The sequence below is a fragment of the Cyprinus carpio genome, chromosome A10 (assembly GCF_018340385.1).
Source record: "Cyprinus carpio isolate SPL01 chromosome A10, ASM1834038v1, whole genome shotgun sequence".
Classification (NCBI taxonomy): domain Eukaryota; kingdom Metazoa; phylum Chordata; class Actinopteri; order Cypriniformes; family Cyprinidae; genus Cyprinus; species Cyprinus carpio.
Window position 1 is genome coordinate 371,176 of NC_056581.1, and position 13,679 is coordinate 384,854.

Sequence of the window (13,679 nt, forward strand, 5' to 3'; positions counted from 1 at the left end):
CATTTGCAATGTGTTTTCAGAGTGAAGCGTGGTAGAGTTCATTTACAAGTGAACAGCTCATGATGACAGTGTTTTTGAGAACAGCAGAGTTCACAGAAAACACTGCTCTGTTTGCAGTAAAAGCACTCTGTCACTGAATCGTTCACTCAACTCAAGTCACTGAATCATTTGAGGTTCTCATATGTGGATTTTAAAATCGGGGAAACTACAGCAAATATTTTACATTCCAAAATACTGTAATAGCAGAGGAAAAGTCTGAAAGATGGAAGAAGTATAGAGAGACTGATTACTGCATTCAGCCATTGTATTAGAAACACCCTCGCAGCAGTGTTAAATAGTTTTTTTTAATTTTTTTATTTAATGCGAAGATTATATAACAGTAGTAATATAATATTATAGTGGCAGAGATAAGCACACTGTAATTTTTTTTTTAAATATTTTAAACACACTACAGGAAAAAAACTGTTAATAGGTTAACAGTAAGTTCCCACCCACGGAAAAACGGTGAAAGATCTAGCCAGACATTTCATGTAATTTTACAGTAAAATGCTGTTAATTATAAAATTTGTAGAAGTAAAAAAAGAACAAATAAATGTATAATTTACAGTAAAAACTGTAAACTGATATTCCCAGAATTCCCTGCTTGGCACTCCATATTTGAAAGGATTTTGTTTAAATATTTTTTTCTGAATAGTTTTGTCATGTTATCAGTTATATACATGTGGGTTTATGTTACATCTTCTGTTGTTTAATGAATAATAATATTATTTAAGTGCCGTGTGTTACCATAATGGTGTTTAGTGTTTGTGTGAATGACTCCGTGCACCTTCTATATATTAGTATATACTTGTGATGAACTGATATTGCTGTCTCTTTTACCCCCTCCATTATTATGGTGGTTGTCAACTTATGTTAAAGATACAAAACAGATTTTAGTAACAGTGTGCAATGTTGAATTGACTAGTTTAAGCAAAAATTTTCTTGTTTGTAAATTACAGTTTTATACCGTAAAATTTACAGTTTGTTCTGTAAATGTTTCAACAGTTTTTCTGTATTTACATGTATACTAAATTATTCTGGCAACCACAACTACCAAAATTATTTTGTAAAAACTACAGATTTGTTTTAGTTTTTTCTTACAGTGTACTCTCTCTCTCTCTCTCTATATATATATATATATATACACACACACACACAGTATATAGTGTTGTTATGTAAAAGTAATATCACAATTGTGCAGTTGTTGTTATTTTTGAAGTGACATTTTCAAATTAGCAACAGATGCTTGGACACTGAAATCTTTGACTTGTTTGTCAGATCCTGAATCTGTGGCTCAAGAAAGTAGTTCCCACACCCGAGTGGATCTTACCGACACTCTTTCTTATTTAAATACTTGTGCTGTTAACATGCTTGATCTATGAACTATTCTCAAACACTGGCTCGTGTGATATTGCTTTATTAACATCTGAATTCTCTTTGCATGAGCCCCGTTTGAAGCTGCTTCAGAATGACTGGTTCCAGCCAAGATTTCTCAATTTCTTTCATCACAAGTTTGCACACATTTTTGTGTTTTAAGTTTATGTGCCATTTTTAAATGGGACCAGATAAACACGAGCTGACTGGTCGAGGTCAAACTGCCACAGCACTGACCCCTGCGTTTGACGGCGGAATTACTCAAGTCTGGGAAAGCACATCTGGATGAAGTAACTCCAGCTTTAGATCAAAAACAAACATCTGACAACAGCGGATGAAAGAAACGTCCCAGGAGGGGATTTGTTTGTTTTGGTGAACCTATGATTTGTAGACCTCTGCAATGTAGCAAACAAAACCAAGGTAAAAAAACTGTACTCTTATTAGGTAGAGCAAAGCTTGCCAAACTTCAGAGACACAACGCCCCCCTCAAATAGCTCCATGTTCAATTAAATGTACACAAGACTGTATTAATAAAACACTTGAACTTCCTTTCAAAGTAGGCCCTTCACAATATGTCAGATTTTCACTGCACTATTATTAAAAAAAAAAAAAAAAAAAAAAAAAAATTCACAATAGTTATGCTATCACATCATCTACAGAAAAAATAATTTAAAAATTATTTATTTTTTACTCATATTTTATATATATATATATATATATATAATAAAATTTAAAAAAAAATACTCACTCAAAAATACAAAATCACTCAGTGGAGAGTTAGAAATCATATCTGTACAAAAGCATTAAAAAAAAACATACTATTACAAATTTGCTTGATCTTATTTTATGCAATCCCAAAACTCCCATGATTTGACAGATTTTGTGGGCAGCAGTAGCTAAACACTGTCTTTCTTTTTTCTTTTTTTATGAAAAACCCATGCTACGGTACAAGAGCGCCCCCTACTTTGTTGGAGTTTTAACTAGATATAATCAGTATTATTAGGTAGTTGTAACACAATATTAATATTTAATTTTTTAATGGTCATGGTCAATAACTCCATACTGTGAAACCTCGTTTTCAAAGTGTCTGCAATCATCATTATTCAGCCTTCTACACGGCAAGTAAATCACTCTCATATGTGACTACATTTCTGTTTTGCTTTTTTTTTTATGTGTCAAAATGACAAAGCTCATATGTAATAATTATCATCAATACTGAATGACTAATAATATCTCAAGGACCACCGCCGGCACATAGTTTTGTTATATATACACATTCATACATTTTCATTGTTTCATTGTTTGATGGGCCTTTTAAAAGTTATTTTACTTTCAGTGGATATCACATATGAAAGTATCTTCAATCTGATTTAATTTGGAATATAATTAAAGGCGATTATATTGCCAGTGTGTCCATAGAAGATTGTTCTTTTAGTTTTAAAACCATGTCTGGCTCCAGTGTTGACTCCGCGTCCTCTGCTCTTCACAGATACATGAGAGATGACACGATACTGCGGAGGTGAGAAATGCAACAGGACTGCATGATGGGAAAACAGAGAAAGTGACAGCAAGAGTGCAAAGAGAAGCTGGCTAAGCTCAGCCTGAGAAGTGTGAGCTCACAGCATGTAGAGAGCCAGACGGAGCTCAAATAAACACAGCCGTACAGGCCTCAGTCTTATCGAGCAGACATGAAATCCCCTGCACTCTTGAACCTGATCTGAGATCATATCTCCACAACCCACAGCCAGCATAAGGGTGGTATGCAGCCTTAAATGGGTTGACACGCAGTTGCCAAGTTGTCCAACCTACGCTTGAATGATTACAAGAGCTGAGTCCAAGCGAATGCAAGGCATAAAGTCGTCCCCGTGCATATTTAAAGCTCAGAGTTTCTTGTTTTCTGTTGTGCTGGTGTCCACTTTTCTAAACTAAATCACAAACTAGGTGTGCGCTTTAATTACATTCTCCTCCTACTTGTAGCTACAATCGCAAAATTTCCTGGTCAGTTACATCTGTTTCAAACAAGTGAGAAATGTGTTATTTGGCTACAATATGTTTTATTTTGTTATTTTTTTATTTTATTTTTTTTTTTTTTGCGCCACAGCTTGTCATAAGTATACTTTGGTTTTTATGCAAGTGCTTAGCAAACGCAAGCAGACATGTACGCACCAAGTTTCATCTTCATCCAGTGTCTCTGCTGTTTCTGTCCTTTATAATGTCTTTCAGTTTTTTCCATATAATCTGACATCATAATTAAACCACAGCTTAAGAAACCTTTTAATTTAGAGCCCCCTAAATTCTGTATTTTCCATTTTTTTCCTGGATTCTGTGTTTTATGATTTAATACAAATGTATCATAACCAAATTGTGTCTAATGAAATGAATTAATACAACTTTAACAATTTAATCAATCTTTTTAAATGAAATCAAATGAAAATATAAATCATTTTACAACAAAACATTGCATTTTCTCTAGTCAAGTCATTTTGCTGCACAACAGAACTGTATAAATTAAAAACATGGATAAAAATATCTTGGTTGTATTCTATGCATTTTAGTATACAATACTATTAATATATTTCTGTCATAATTTCAAGCTAAACTGAACTTTTATTTTGGCGGTTTGACATGATGAGCTCTGACTTTGTTAAAGGGGTCATAGGATGCCCATTTTCCACAAGTTAATATGATTCTTTAGGGTCTTAATGAAAAGTCTGTTATATAGTTTGGTTAAAATTTCTCAATGGTAGTGTAAAACAACACCCTTTTTGTAGCATTTTTGTAGCATTTTCCTTTAAATGTTAATGAGCTCTGCTGACTCCGCCCCTCTCTACCAAGCCAACCTCTCTGAGGGACTGTTTGCATTAATTCATCTGAAACTTGCTAATTAGCAAATTATTAGTAAAGGTGATGTGCAAAGATTCATTAAAAAACCTTACACTCACTTCTTCTGTAGGTGAAGCTGGATCACAAATTATTTGTGTGAACATAGACTCATTTAGGTAGATCGGGGGCGCATTCCCTTTAAAAACAAATGTAATGCACTGCGTCTTCAGCGGCTCAGATGTCGGGAGTAAATGACGACTGCTATGTTCATGATTACATCCAACAACAAAACACCTCAATCGCTTAGGAGACATTCTTGCCTACATCTGCTCCGGCGGTGAAACAATGGCGGACTGATGACAGTCACTCAGGGCGGTGTAAGGTTAGACTCCAGTCTGTGCTGAAATGCCACTGTCAATCAAACTATCGTGGGAGGGGCCTGTCTTTGTGACCTCATACTGACAGGCATCTGAGATCGGCTCGATTTGAGAAAGGGTTAAAGATTTGAGCAGATTAAAAAAAAAAAAAAAAAAAAAAAAAAACACTGGGTGGAGTTTTATCATTATAGGGTGGTTGTGTGCACACACTGCCAACACACATTTCAGTTCAAACAACTTGTAAAAGTGCATGTAGCCTCACATGACCCATTAAACTCAATCTGTTTGATGGTACGTTTTCTCAAATGAAACTGTAAGGCTGCTGAAGTGCCTCTCAGAGCAGCTCTGGAGATGAAGTTCATCTGTTTATGTCCTCATATATTGAAACGCAGACGCTCAGTGTCACGTGTGTGAGTTTGTGTAGTAGACAAAAATACACCAATCATTCACACAGAGACATGCAGACTTATTAGCAACATGCACTGACTGGCTGCTGTGTGATCAGCTGTTCGATTAATCCATGTTGAGTAAAAATGTCCACATGTCAACATTATTAACAAATGTTATTTTATCACCCATCCCTATGTGGAACTACTAATTAGTACAAAAAAAAAAATTAATCAACCTGTGTGTGAGCGCACACACGCACACACACACACACACACACACTCACTCTCACACACACACACACACACACACACACACTCACTCTCACACATACACGCACACGCACGGCACTCACTCACTCACTCACTCACACACACACACGCACACACACACACACACTCACTCACACACACACACACACACACACACACACTATGTATACCACAGAGTATGCATAAAAACCAAAGTATACCTCGGGCTTAATGCACCTGAAACACATTGTTCAGTTAGGAACAACATGAAACTGTAATAATCCTTAGCAGCAGACAATTCAACCGTCAACAAAAGACCACAGCAAAACGCAGAATTGCACAAAGAAAAATGAACACCATCAAAACAGCATTGACAAGATCTGCATCATATCTCAGAAGATTTGTGATGAAATTGAAGCATGAAAGGCCCAACTGTGTTGCAGAGCCAAACTGTGTGAATGACTGAGAAAGTGAAGCGGTGAATACAGGAGTCCTGAGAATATACATGCACCCTCGATGTGGTAATGGCAAGCTGTTACAGGTCCTCTGCTGTCTATAATCGCTGAGGAATAATGACTGTGATCACGCTCAGCTGACGCTCTGAAGACATGACATACTGAGAGAGCCACTACTGCACATGAATGTGTTCCACATCAATGAACCATGGTACCGACACAGAAGAAGCACTGCTGCACGACTGTCTGCGGCTAGACTTACAGTCAGGTGAAGTTAGCATGATTCAACAGGCAAAATGTGAAATTATTACACAAATCCATTATTACTCATGCATGGATGCCAGTGCTGCTGAAACTCAAACAAGATAAAGTGCATTGCTGCACCCACTCAAACATGCCAAGCTGTACTTGTCACTTCACTTTGCCAAAACACAATGCACCGTAAACAGCACGAAGTAAAGCATTTGCTTCTGTCAGAAGAGGGAAAGGACAAGTTGAGGAAAAACAATGGGCCAAATTAGAAAATACAGATTGGTTCTGTAATTGCATTATTGCAGAAGAAGCAGAAGAACGAAGAAGAAGAAGAAGTAACCTGTACAAAACTACTTTAAAACTCCTAGAGATCTCTCCGTAGCCCAGGATTGGTGAGTGCGGCAGGCAGGAGAGGTTAAGTGGGTTTGACTACTTGTGGTGGCCATGATTGGAACGATAAACAACACAAGCACTGCTGACAAGCCAAGGTAACTCACCATTTAACCAACCCCTGGCCTTCAGATGCAACACTAAATGCTTTATATATATATATATATATATATATATATATATATATATATATATATATATCTATATATATATATAATATATATATATATATATATATATATATACAAAAAAACACACAGGTTTATCACAATAAATTAGAATGTCGTGGAAAAGTTCATTTATTTCAGTAGTAATTCAACTCAAATTGTGAAACTCGTGTATTAAATAAATTCAATGCACATAGACTGAAGTAGTTTAAGTCTTTGGTTATTTTAATTGGCTCACAATTAATAAAAATCTCAACAAATTAGAATACTTCATAAGACCAATAAAAAAAAAAAAAAAAAAATATATATATATATAAAAATTCGAAATATCGAAATATTGTTGGCCTTCTGGAAAGTATGTTCATTTACTGTACATGTACTCAATACTTGGTAGGGGCTCCTTTTATACTTACCTATAATTACTGCCTCAATTCGGCATGGCATGGAGGTGATCAGTTTGTGGCACTGCTGAGGTGGTCTGGAAGCACAAGTTTCTTTGACAGTGGCCTTCAGCTAATCTGCATTTTTTGGTCTCTTGTTTCTCATTTTCCTCTTGACAATACCACATAGATTCTCTGGGTTCAGGTCTGGTGAGTTTGCTGGCCAGTCAAGCACACCAACACCATGGTCATCTAACCAACTTTTGGTGCTTTTGGGAGTGTGGGCAGGTGTCAAATCCTGCTGGAAAATGAAATACAAAACTTGCTCTCATCTGAAAAGAGGACTTTAGACCACTGGGCAACAGTCCAGTTCTTATTAGCCCAGGTAAGACACCTCTGACGTTGTCTGTGGTTCAGCAAATTTCTTGACACGTCTGTGTGTGGTGGCTCTTGATGCCTTGACCCCAGCCTCAGTCCATTCCTTGTAAACTTCACTCAAATTCTTGAATTGATTTTGCTTGACAATCCTCATAAATCTGCAGTTCTCTCGGTTGGTTATGCATCCTTTTCTTCCATACTTTTTCCTTCCACTCAACTTTCTGTTAACATGCTTGGATACAGCACTCTGTGAACAGCCAGCTTCTTTGGCAATCAATGTTTGTGGCTTACCCTCCTTGTGAAGGGTGTCAATAGGGACTTTAAGCAACAACAGCTGATGGAACGGCAACGCCAAAGAACGTGCGATTGCGCATGCGCGACTTCGTGATGATTGCTACTTCGTGATGTGTACATTGTAACGGTCTACTACGGGAGTACAGGTAATTTGTCCAATTCGCTACTACATGACAGATTAAAAGGTGAGTATATTTTGTATGCTAAATCTAGGTTTTTAGACTTATTGGCATCACACTAGACTAAAAACTCTTCTTCTGACAATAATTTGTTGTTTAATGCCAAAAGCACGCCTTTTCTTGCCTGTTTAAATGACATTTTTTATCACGCTAATGATAAATGATTGGATGTTTCACCGTCCTCTCACTTGTTGCTGTTGTTTAGTGATTTTTTCGCTTTTTGGCTATGGCAGTTAACAGTTAATGTCAGATCGCCGTTGCCGTTCCATCAGCTGTTGCTGCTTAAAGTCCCTAATGATTGTCTTCTGGACAACTGTTTGATCAGCAGTCTTCCCCATGATTGTGTAGCCTAGTGAACCAAACTGAGAGATCATTTAAAGGCTCAGGAAACCTTTGCAGGTGTTTTGAGTTGATTAGCTGATTGGCATGCCACCATATTCTAAGTTGTTGAGAGTGAATTGGTGGGTTTTTGTTAAATGTGAGCCAAAATCATCATAATTAAAAGAACCAAAGACTTAAACTACTTCAGTCTATGTGCACTGAATTTATTTAATACACCAGTTTCACAATTTGAGTTGAATTACTGAAATAAACTTTTCCATGACATTCTAATTTATTGAGATGCACCTGTGTGTATATATATATATATATATATATATATATATATATATATATATATATATATATATATATATATATTATATAATTTAATAATTTACCAAACACATTATTAAGACGATGGAGGAATATGTACCACTGAAGCCAGTGACCCTCATGAACCCATGAGCATTCCTCAAAAAATAAAAATGGACATACTTACATTCAGTTCGAACGTAATTCTTTTCATGTTTTTGGACACTTAATTGCAAAAGATTAAATAATGATTTAAAATGTACTTTAAAGAGAAACTTAATTTGACGTTATTATTAGAAAGTGCATTTTTTAAAGTCTACTTAAGTGTGTTCAGAAACAGTCATGAAAGTGTCTCTCTTTAAGTACACTTAAATGGCCTTTTATTTCATAAATATTATCTGCAAGTACTTTTTTAATACATACTTTTAAGATTTGAAGTACACTACACATTCAATACAATTAAGTGCACTTTTTCACAAGGCGAGTCAAAGTTGATGTATTGGAATATTTCAGGTTTAAGTTCCAATGTTGATTGTGTGTTTGTGTTTTCTGTTGTTTTTTTTTTGAGAAATTTTGCCAAATCTAAATCACAAAAAAATGTTTTTAAGCTGGAACGTGACTGATCTCAGCGAGATTTCTTGTGGGTGAAGCTAACTAGACTAACGCTACTTAAACAGAAACCCAAAATCTATTCAAATGTTCTGTTGCAAAACACAGTTGACTGTCACGACTGGTTTTGAACATGCAGACTTGATTTATGCACCTGGTTAGATAAATGAATTAATTTCCAACTGTTTACTAACATGTTTCACAGCCACTGTGAGCTTTTCTCATGCTTCATATGTTCATATGAGTAACGCATGGTTTAGAAACACAGCCCTTCATCCGTTCATTCACTCTCCTGAAAACTATTACGGCTTCCTCTCGTCCCCAGACCCCTTGGTCCCGTCGCCAACACAAATAGTCTCTGCAGCGCTCATATTCAGAGCTGCTATTAAACAGGCCTGCCAGAGCAAAGTGGTGGCTTTTCCTGAAGCTCTTGATTTATGCACACTGCAAGCAGAAACGCAGACGCACTCCTGACAGACACAGCAGGCCACATTTCATGATCCAGACCTTATCATGCAGTCATACATTGATTTGTTTTGGTTCACTATTGGTTCTCATGTGTATCGTAATTGAACATGACAACCGATCTTTAGCTCAGCATGCAAGCTAAGAATAACAAAATACAGGAGCGTTCACATCAGGGATGGTAACGCAAACTGTAAACTTTAATGGTTCTAGTTCTACGGGAATAGGGAAGTCTAACCCAAAACTATAACAATAATAACACGGAGGAAGGATATCGTTGGAATCACTTTCAGGATGGTTTCTTCTAACTGCACTGAAAAGAATTTGGTGTAGGATTTGCTTTGAAACTGTCTTCACTCAGACATTTCTAGTAAATTTCTCACATAATTATGAAGAACAGAAAGAAGCACATTCAATTAAGCAGAAACTGAAATAGTATTTTCTTGTAAAACATAATCCAATCTTTTCTTTTTTTTTATTAATATTTACAACAAAAACTTTTGCCTCGATAAAATCGAATGGGGTAGGACTAAGGGATCTAAAATATGAAAATTGGTCCTTAAATTTAACTGTTTCTTAAAATGAAGTGTAACCACAACTTAAACAAAAAATTATATAATTTTACACTATGATGAATGACAAAAAAAAATTGGAAGTCAATCAGAATTTTTCTTCTTCAGCATATAAAGCAGCAGATGACAGTGTGCACTTATAATAAACAATGTTATTGTCCATTGTTCTTTTTAATATAGCTATCGTTATAGTTCTAGTTCTTGGTGTGAATGGGCCTTGAAAGCCAATAAGAACATATTTAATGCTTAACATACAGCTATGTGGAGTGGGATTTTGGACCCATTGTGGATGATGCTAACTAGCATGATGCTAGTACAATACTGAAATTAAGCATCAGCAAAAAAACAACAGAGTTTGTATTTTTGGCTGAACTTTTTCTTTTAGTAGTTGGTGTCTTCAGTTGCAAAGAAATTCCAGGATTTTTCTCCATACAATGGTCTTGTGAAGCCCTTTGAAGCTGCACTGAAACTGCAGTTTAAACCTATAACCCTGTTGGTTCCCATTAAAGTCCATTACATGGAGAAAAATCCTGGAATGTTTTCCAAAAAAAAAACAAAAAAAAAAACAATTTCTTTGCGACTGAAGAAAGAAAGACATGAACATCTTGGATGACATGGGGGTGAGTAAATTATCAGGAAATGTTTATTCTGGGAGTGAACTAATCCTTTAAACTGCATAATAATCATAGAATTTTATTTACAAGGTGATGCTTTCTGGATTGAGTTTAATAAGGCCTTGTGTTCCTGTACCTTCAGCTGTTGGCAGCCCTCCGCTCTGGGCCTCAGCTAGAGCCTCGATCTCTCCAGACTCCGACAGATTCACGTCAGCCGCTGCACAACAGAGAGGAGACTGTTAGTACGGCATTAGTAAAGACCTGCGCTAAACAACCACGGACTGACAAGCATGTGCTCTTATCAAATTATTCTGCCAGCTTCCTCAATACTTGAACCTTAGCATCTGTAAAAGTAGAAGTAGAAGTTCCCCTTCTTTAACTTCTTGTAATTCTAGAGTATATGCATCACAAACAACAGCAGTAAACCCATATTAAAATTCAAATACAGGTTAAACAGGTCATTTATAGAAACACTGACTTGAATATACCTACACATAGTTAATATGTTAATTAGATATTTTTGAGGCATATAAAATCAAATGTCTCTGTGGGGAATCAATGTGAGATAACCTGGAAAAAAGGCTGAAAATGTACATTTTTCATAAATGAAACCAAAATAAATACAAATAAATACATATTTCTAATTGGTTGCCATGTGCATTTTTGAACTAGCTTTTTCTTTTCTTTTTATCTTCATGATGATATTATTTTGCACAAACAGAAAAATAAGAAAGAAAATATTACACTAAGAAGAAGGGCTTTCTCTGGAAAATTACCATTAATTGTGATGCAAGAAAAAAGCAACGTCAGCCGGCTAAAACAGTTTAGTTCATCCTTCATCTGTTCCAAAAAGAGACAGAGTGGTTTCTGAGATGCTCCATAAATACCCTAAACAGAGTTAATCACACAGACAGCATGAGTGGAGTTTTCATGGGATCATTAGATGGTAACGGGCCGGTGTTTAAGAAGCTCACTGTATGCGGTTAAAGGCAAATTACATCCTTGTTTAACAGTGTGGAGTGATTTCCTTCTGAGACTGAAATCAGCGTGAGAACCATTACATTCGGGGCATAATTTATGCTCGCTTAATATGATGTTGCAATTATTTCTTTGTTTCATCTGTTCCAATAAATTAAATAGTTTTTAGGCATATTATCCCCAAGTAAAATTAAGTTGGGAATGTGCGTGTCGAAAACCACATTTAACATGCTATAAACAGCTGGGCCAGGTCTTCCACATAATTACAAAGTACTGTATTCAAGTAATACTCCATAACACGCTGCCAGCTGAAGCATTAGTGAGTGATTAGGACTCATCCACACAGTCCTAACAAACACACCACATGGAAGACATCAGATGGCTCATTTTACCCCAAACATACTGAAGTACAGAAACGAAAATGATCCCGTCCTGATTTTTTTATTATAAATAAAATGATTACAGTACTACCACTACGCATAATTTCTTTAAATGAAATGTATATACAGATTATTATTGTGTAACACATCAGATTGGCCCTCCAAAGGTAACTATTTATGCAAAATATACATTGACTATTTAGCATTCTTCTGTGCTAAAACAAAGAACTGCAAAGATTAGGAGGATCTTGATGAAGCTGGTGACTCTCCTGATCAAACACTGGTTCTTTAGCACAAACTCAGGTTATGTTAAGATGCCTGTTGAATGATTATCTGCCATAACACACACAGATGGTGTCTTTCAGAGCTGGCAGAACTGACATACACTAGGGTTACAGACACATTTCTCTTGTGGTTGAGAAGTTGATTTCACATTATGAAATATCTTAAACATTCCAGTTCCTGAAACTTACGCTGAATCCAAAGGCATGAGTCACATAACAGAGAAGCAGAGGATGCTTTGTGATTGTACACATTTTACACGAGTCCACTGGTGGAGTATTAATGGTATCAGCACCCAGTGTTGGGGAAAGTTACTTTTAAAAGTAATGCATTACAATAATGTGTTACTCCCTAAAAAAGTAACTAATGGATGGAATGGATTCTGTGGATCCATGAAGGAACTTTCACATCCATACAATCTTTCCATTACACAAAAAAGTGCTTTATAGTGGAAAAAAGTGCTTAAAAATGATTATTTTAGTAACGGTTGACTGAAAGATTCTTTTGGGGAAGCAAAATTATTCTTCTATATTGCAAGTTGCAACACTGTGAAAACATCCTTTTGGAACCTTTATTTTAGGAGTGTCAAAGACTATAACTATAGCAATAACTATTATGTTTTAATAATCATTAATTCTATGAGAACAGAGAAATTGCACCACAGCTTTAGTGATATCAACACAGAAGAATGTCGTTGGAATCAATATTAGAACATTTTCTTCCAGCTGATGAATGATAAAAAACATTTACACCCAATCAGAATCCACTCAACTTTACAGAGCTCAGGCATTTAAAGCGGGCGGCAGTGCAAACAAATAAAAAAAAAATTGGTGTGAACGCAACGCTGACTGGACACTGATAGAGTTATTGTTCTTGGCGTGAATAAGTCTTTTGTCTTTGAGTCAATACAAATAATGAAGCAGAATTGTGCAGTAAAATTCTCAAGTAAGTAGATTATGTGGAAAAATAGGGCCACTTTTTCCAATAATAATTTAATATACAAATTATAACAGTGGATCTTAACTCTGTTCCTGGAGGCAACCAATGCACATTGCAAACGTTTTCTGAGACACCTATATTAAAGGCCAGATTCAGGTAAATCTTCTTAACTTCTTTCTTAAGAAAGACCAGTTCTAAGAAGTTTGTAAGAATGTTCTTGAAAAGTTCTCATATTTTGACCTATTTTGTTCTTGACAGGAGTTCAGCACTGGGAGTTGTGTTTGTAAATGCGATTTTATATCTTCTGTAATTTCTTGTAGCGTCTATGATCGTGCGTCTTATCAGTTCCCAAGTCAGCTCTACTTAGGACTGACCCTGCAACCCTGGTGTTATCGGCCCACAGCAGTAATCAGCAGGCTGCTGCCACCACACTGGAGGGAGGCCAACAAAAGGGCCAGTGT

General features: G+C 36.1%; 1 protein-coding gene across 1 annotated transcript in view; it reads right to left on the reverse strand.

Annotated features, from left to right (window-relative positions):
- Positions 1-13,679, reverse strand: part of LOC109089516 (tyrosine-protein kinase transmembrane receptor ROR2-like) — a 68,277-nt gene that overhangs the window by 14,043 nt on the left and 40,555 nt on the right. Inside the window, exon 2 of the mRNA XM_042764581.1 lies at positions 10,776-10,856. Within this exon, the coding sequence (XP_042620515.1) occupies positions 10,776-10,856 (81 nt within the window). The remainder of the gene's footprint in view (positions 1-10,775; positions 10,857-13,679) is intronic.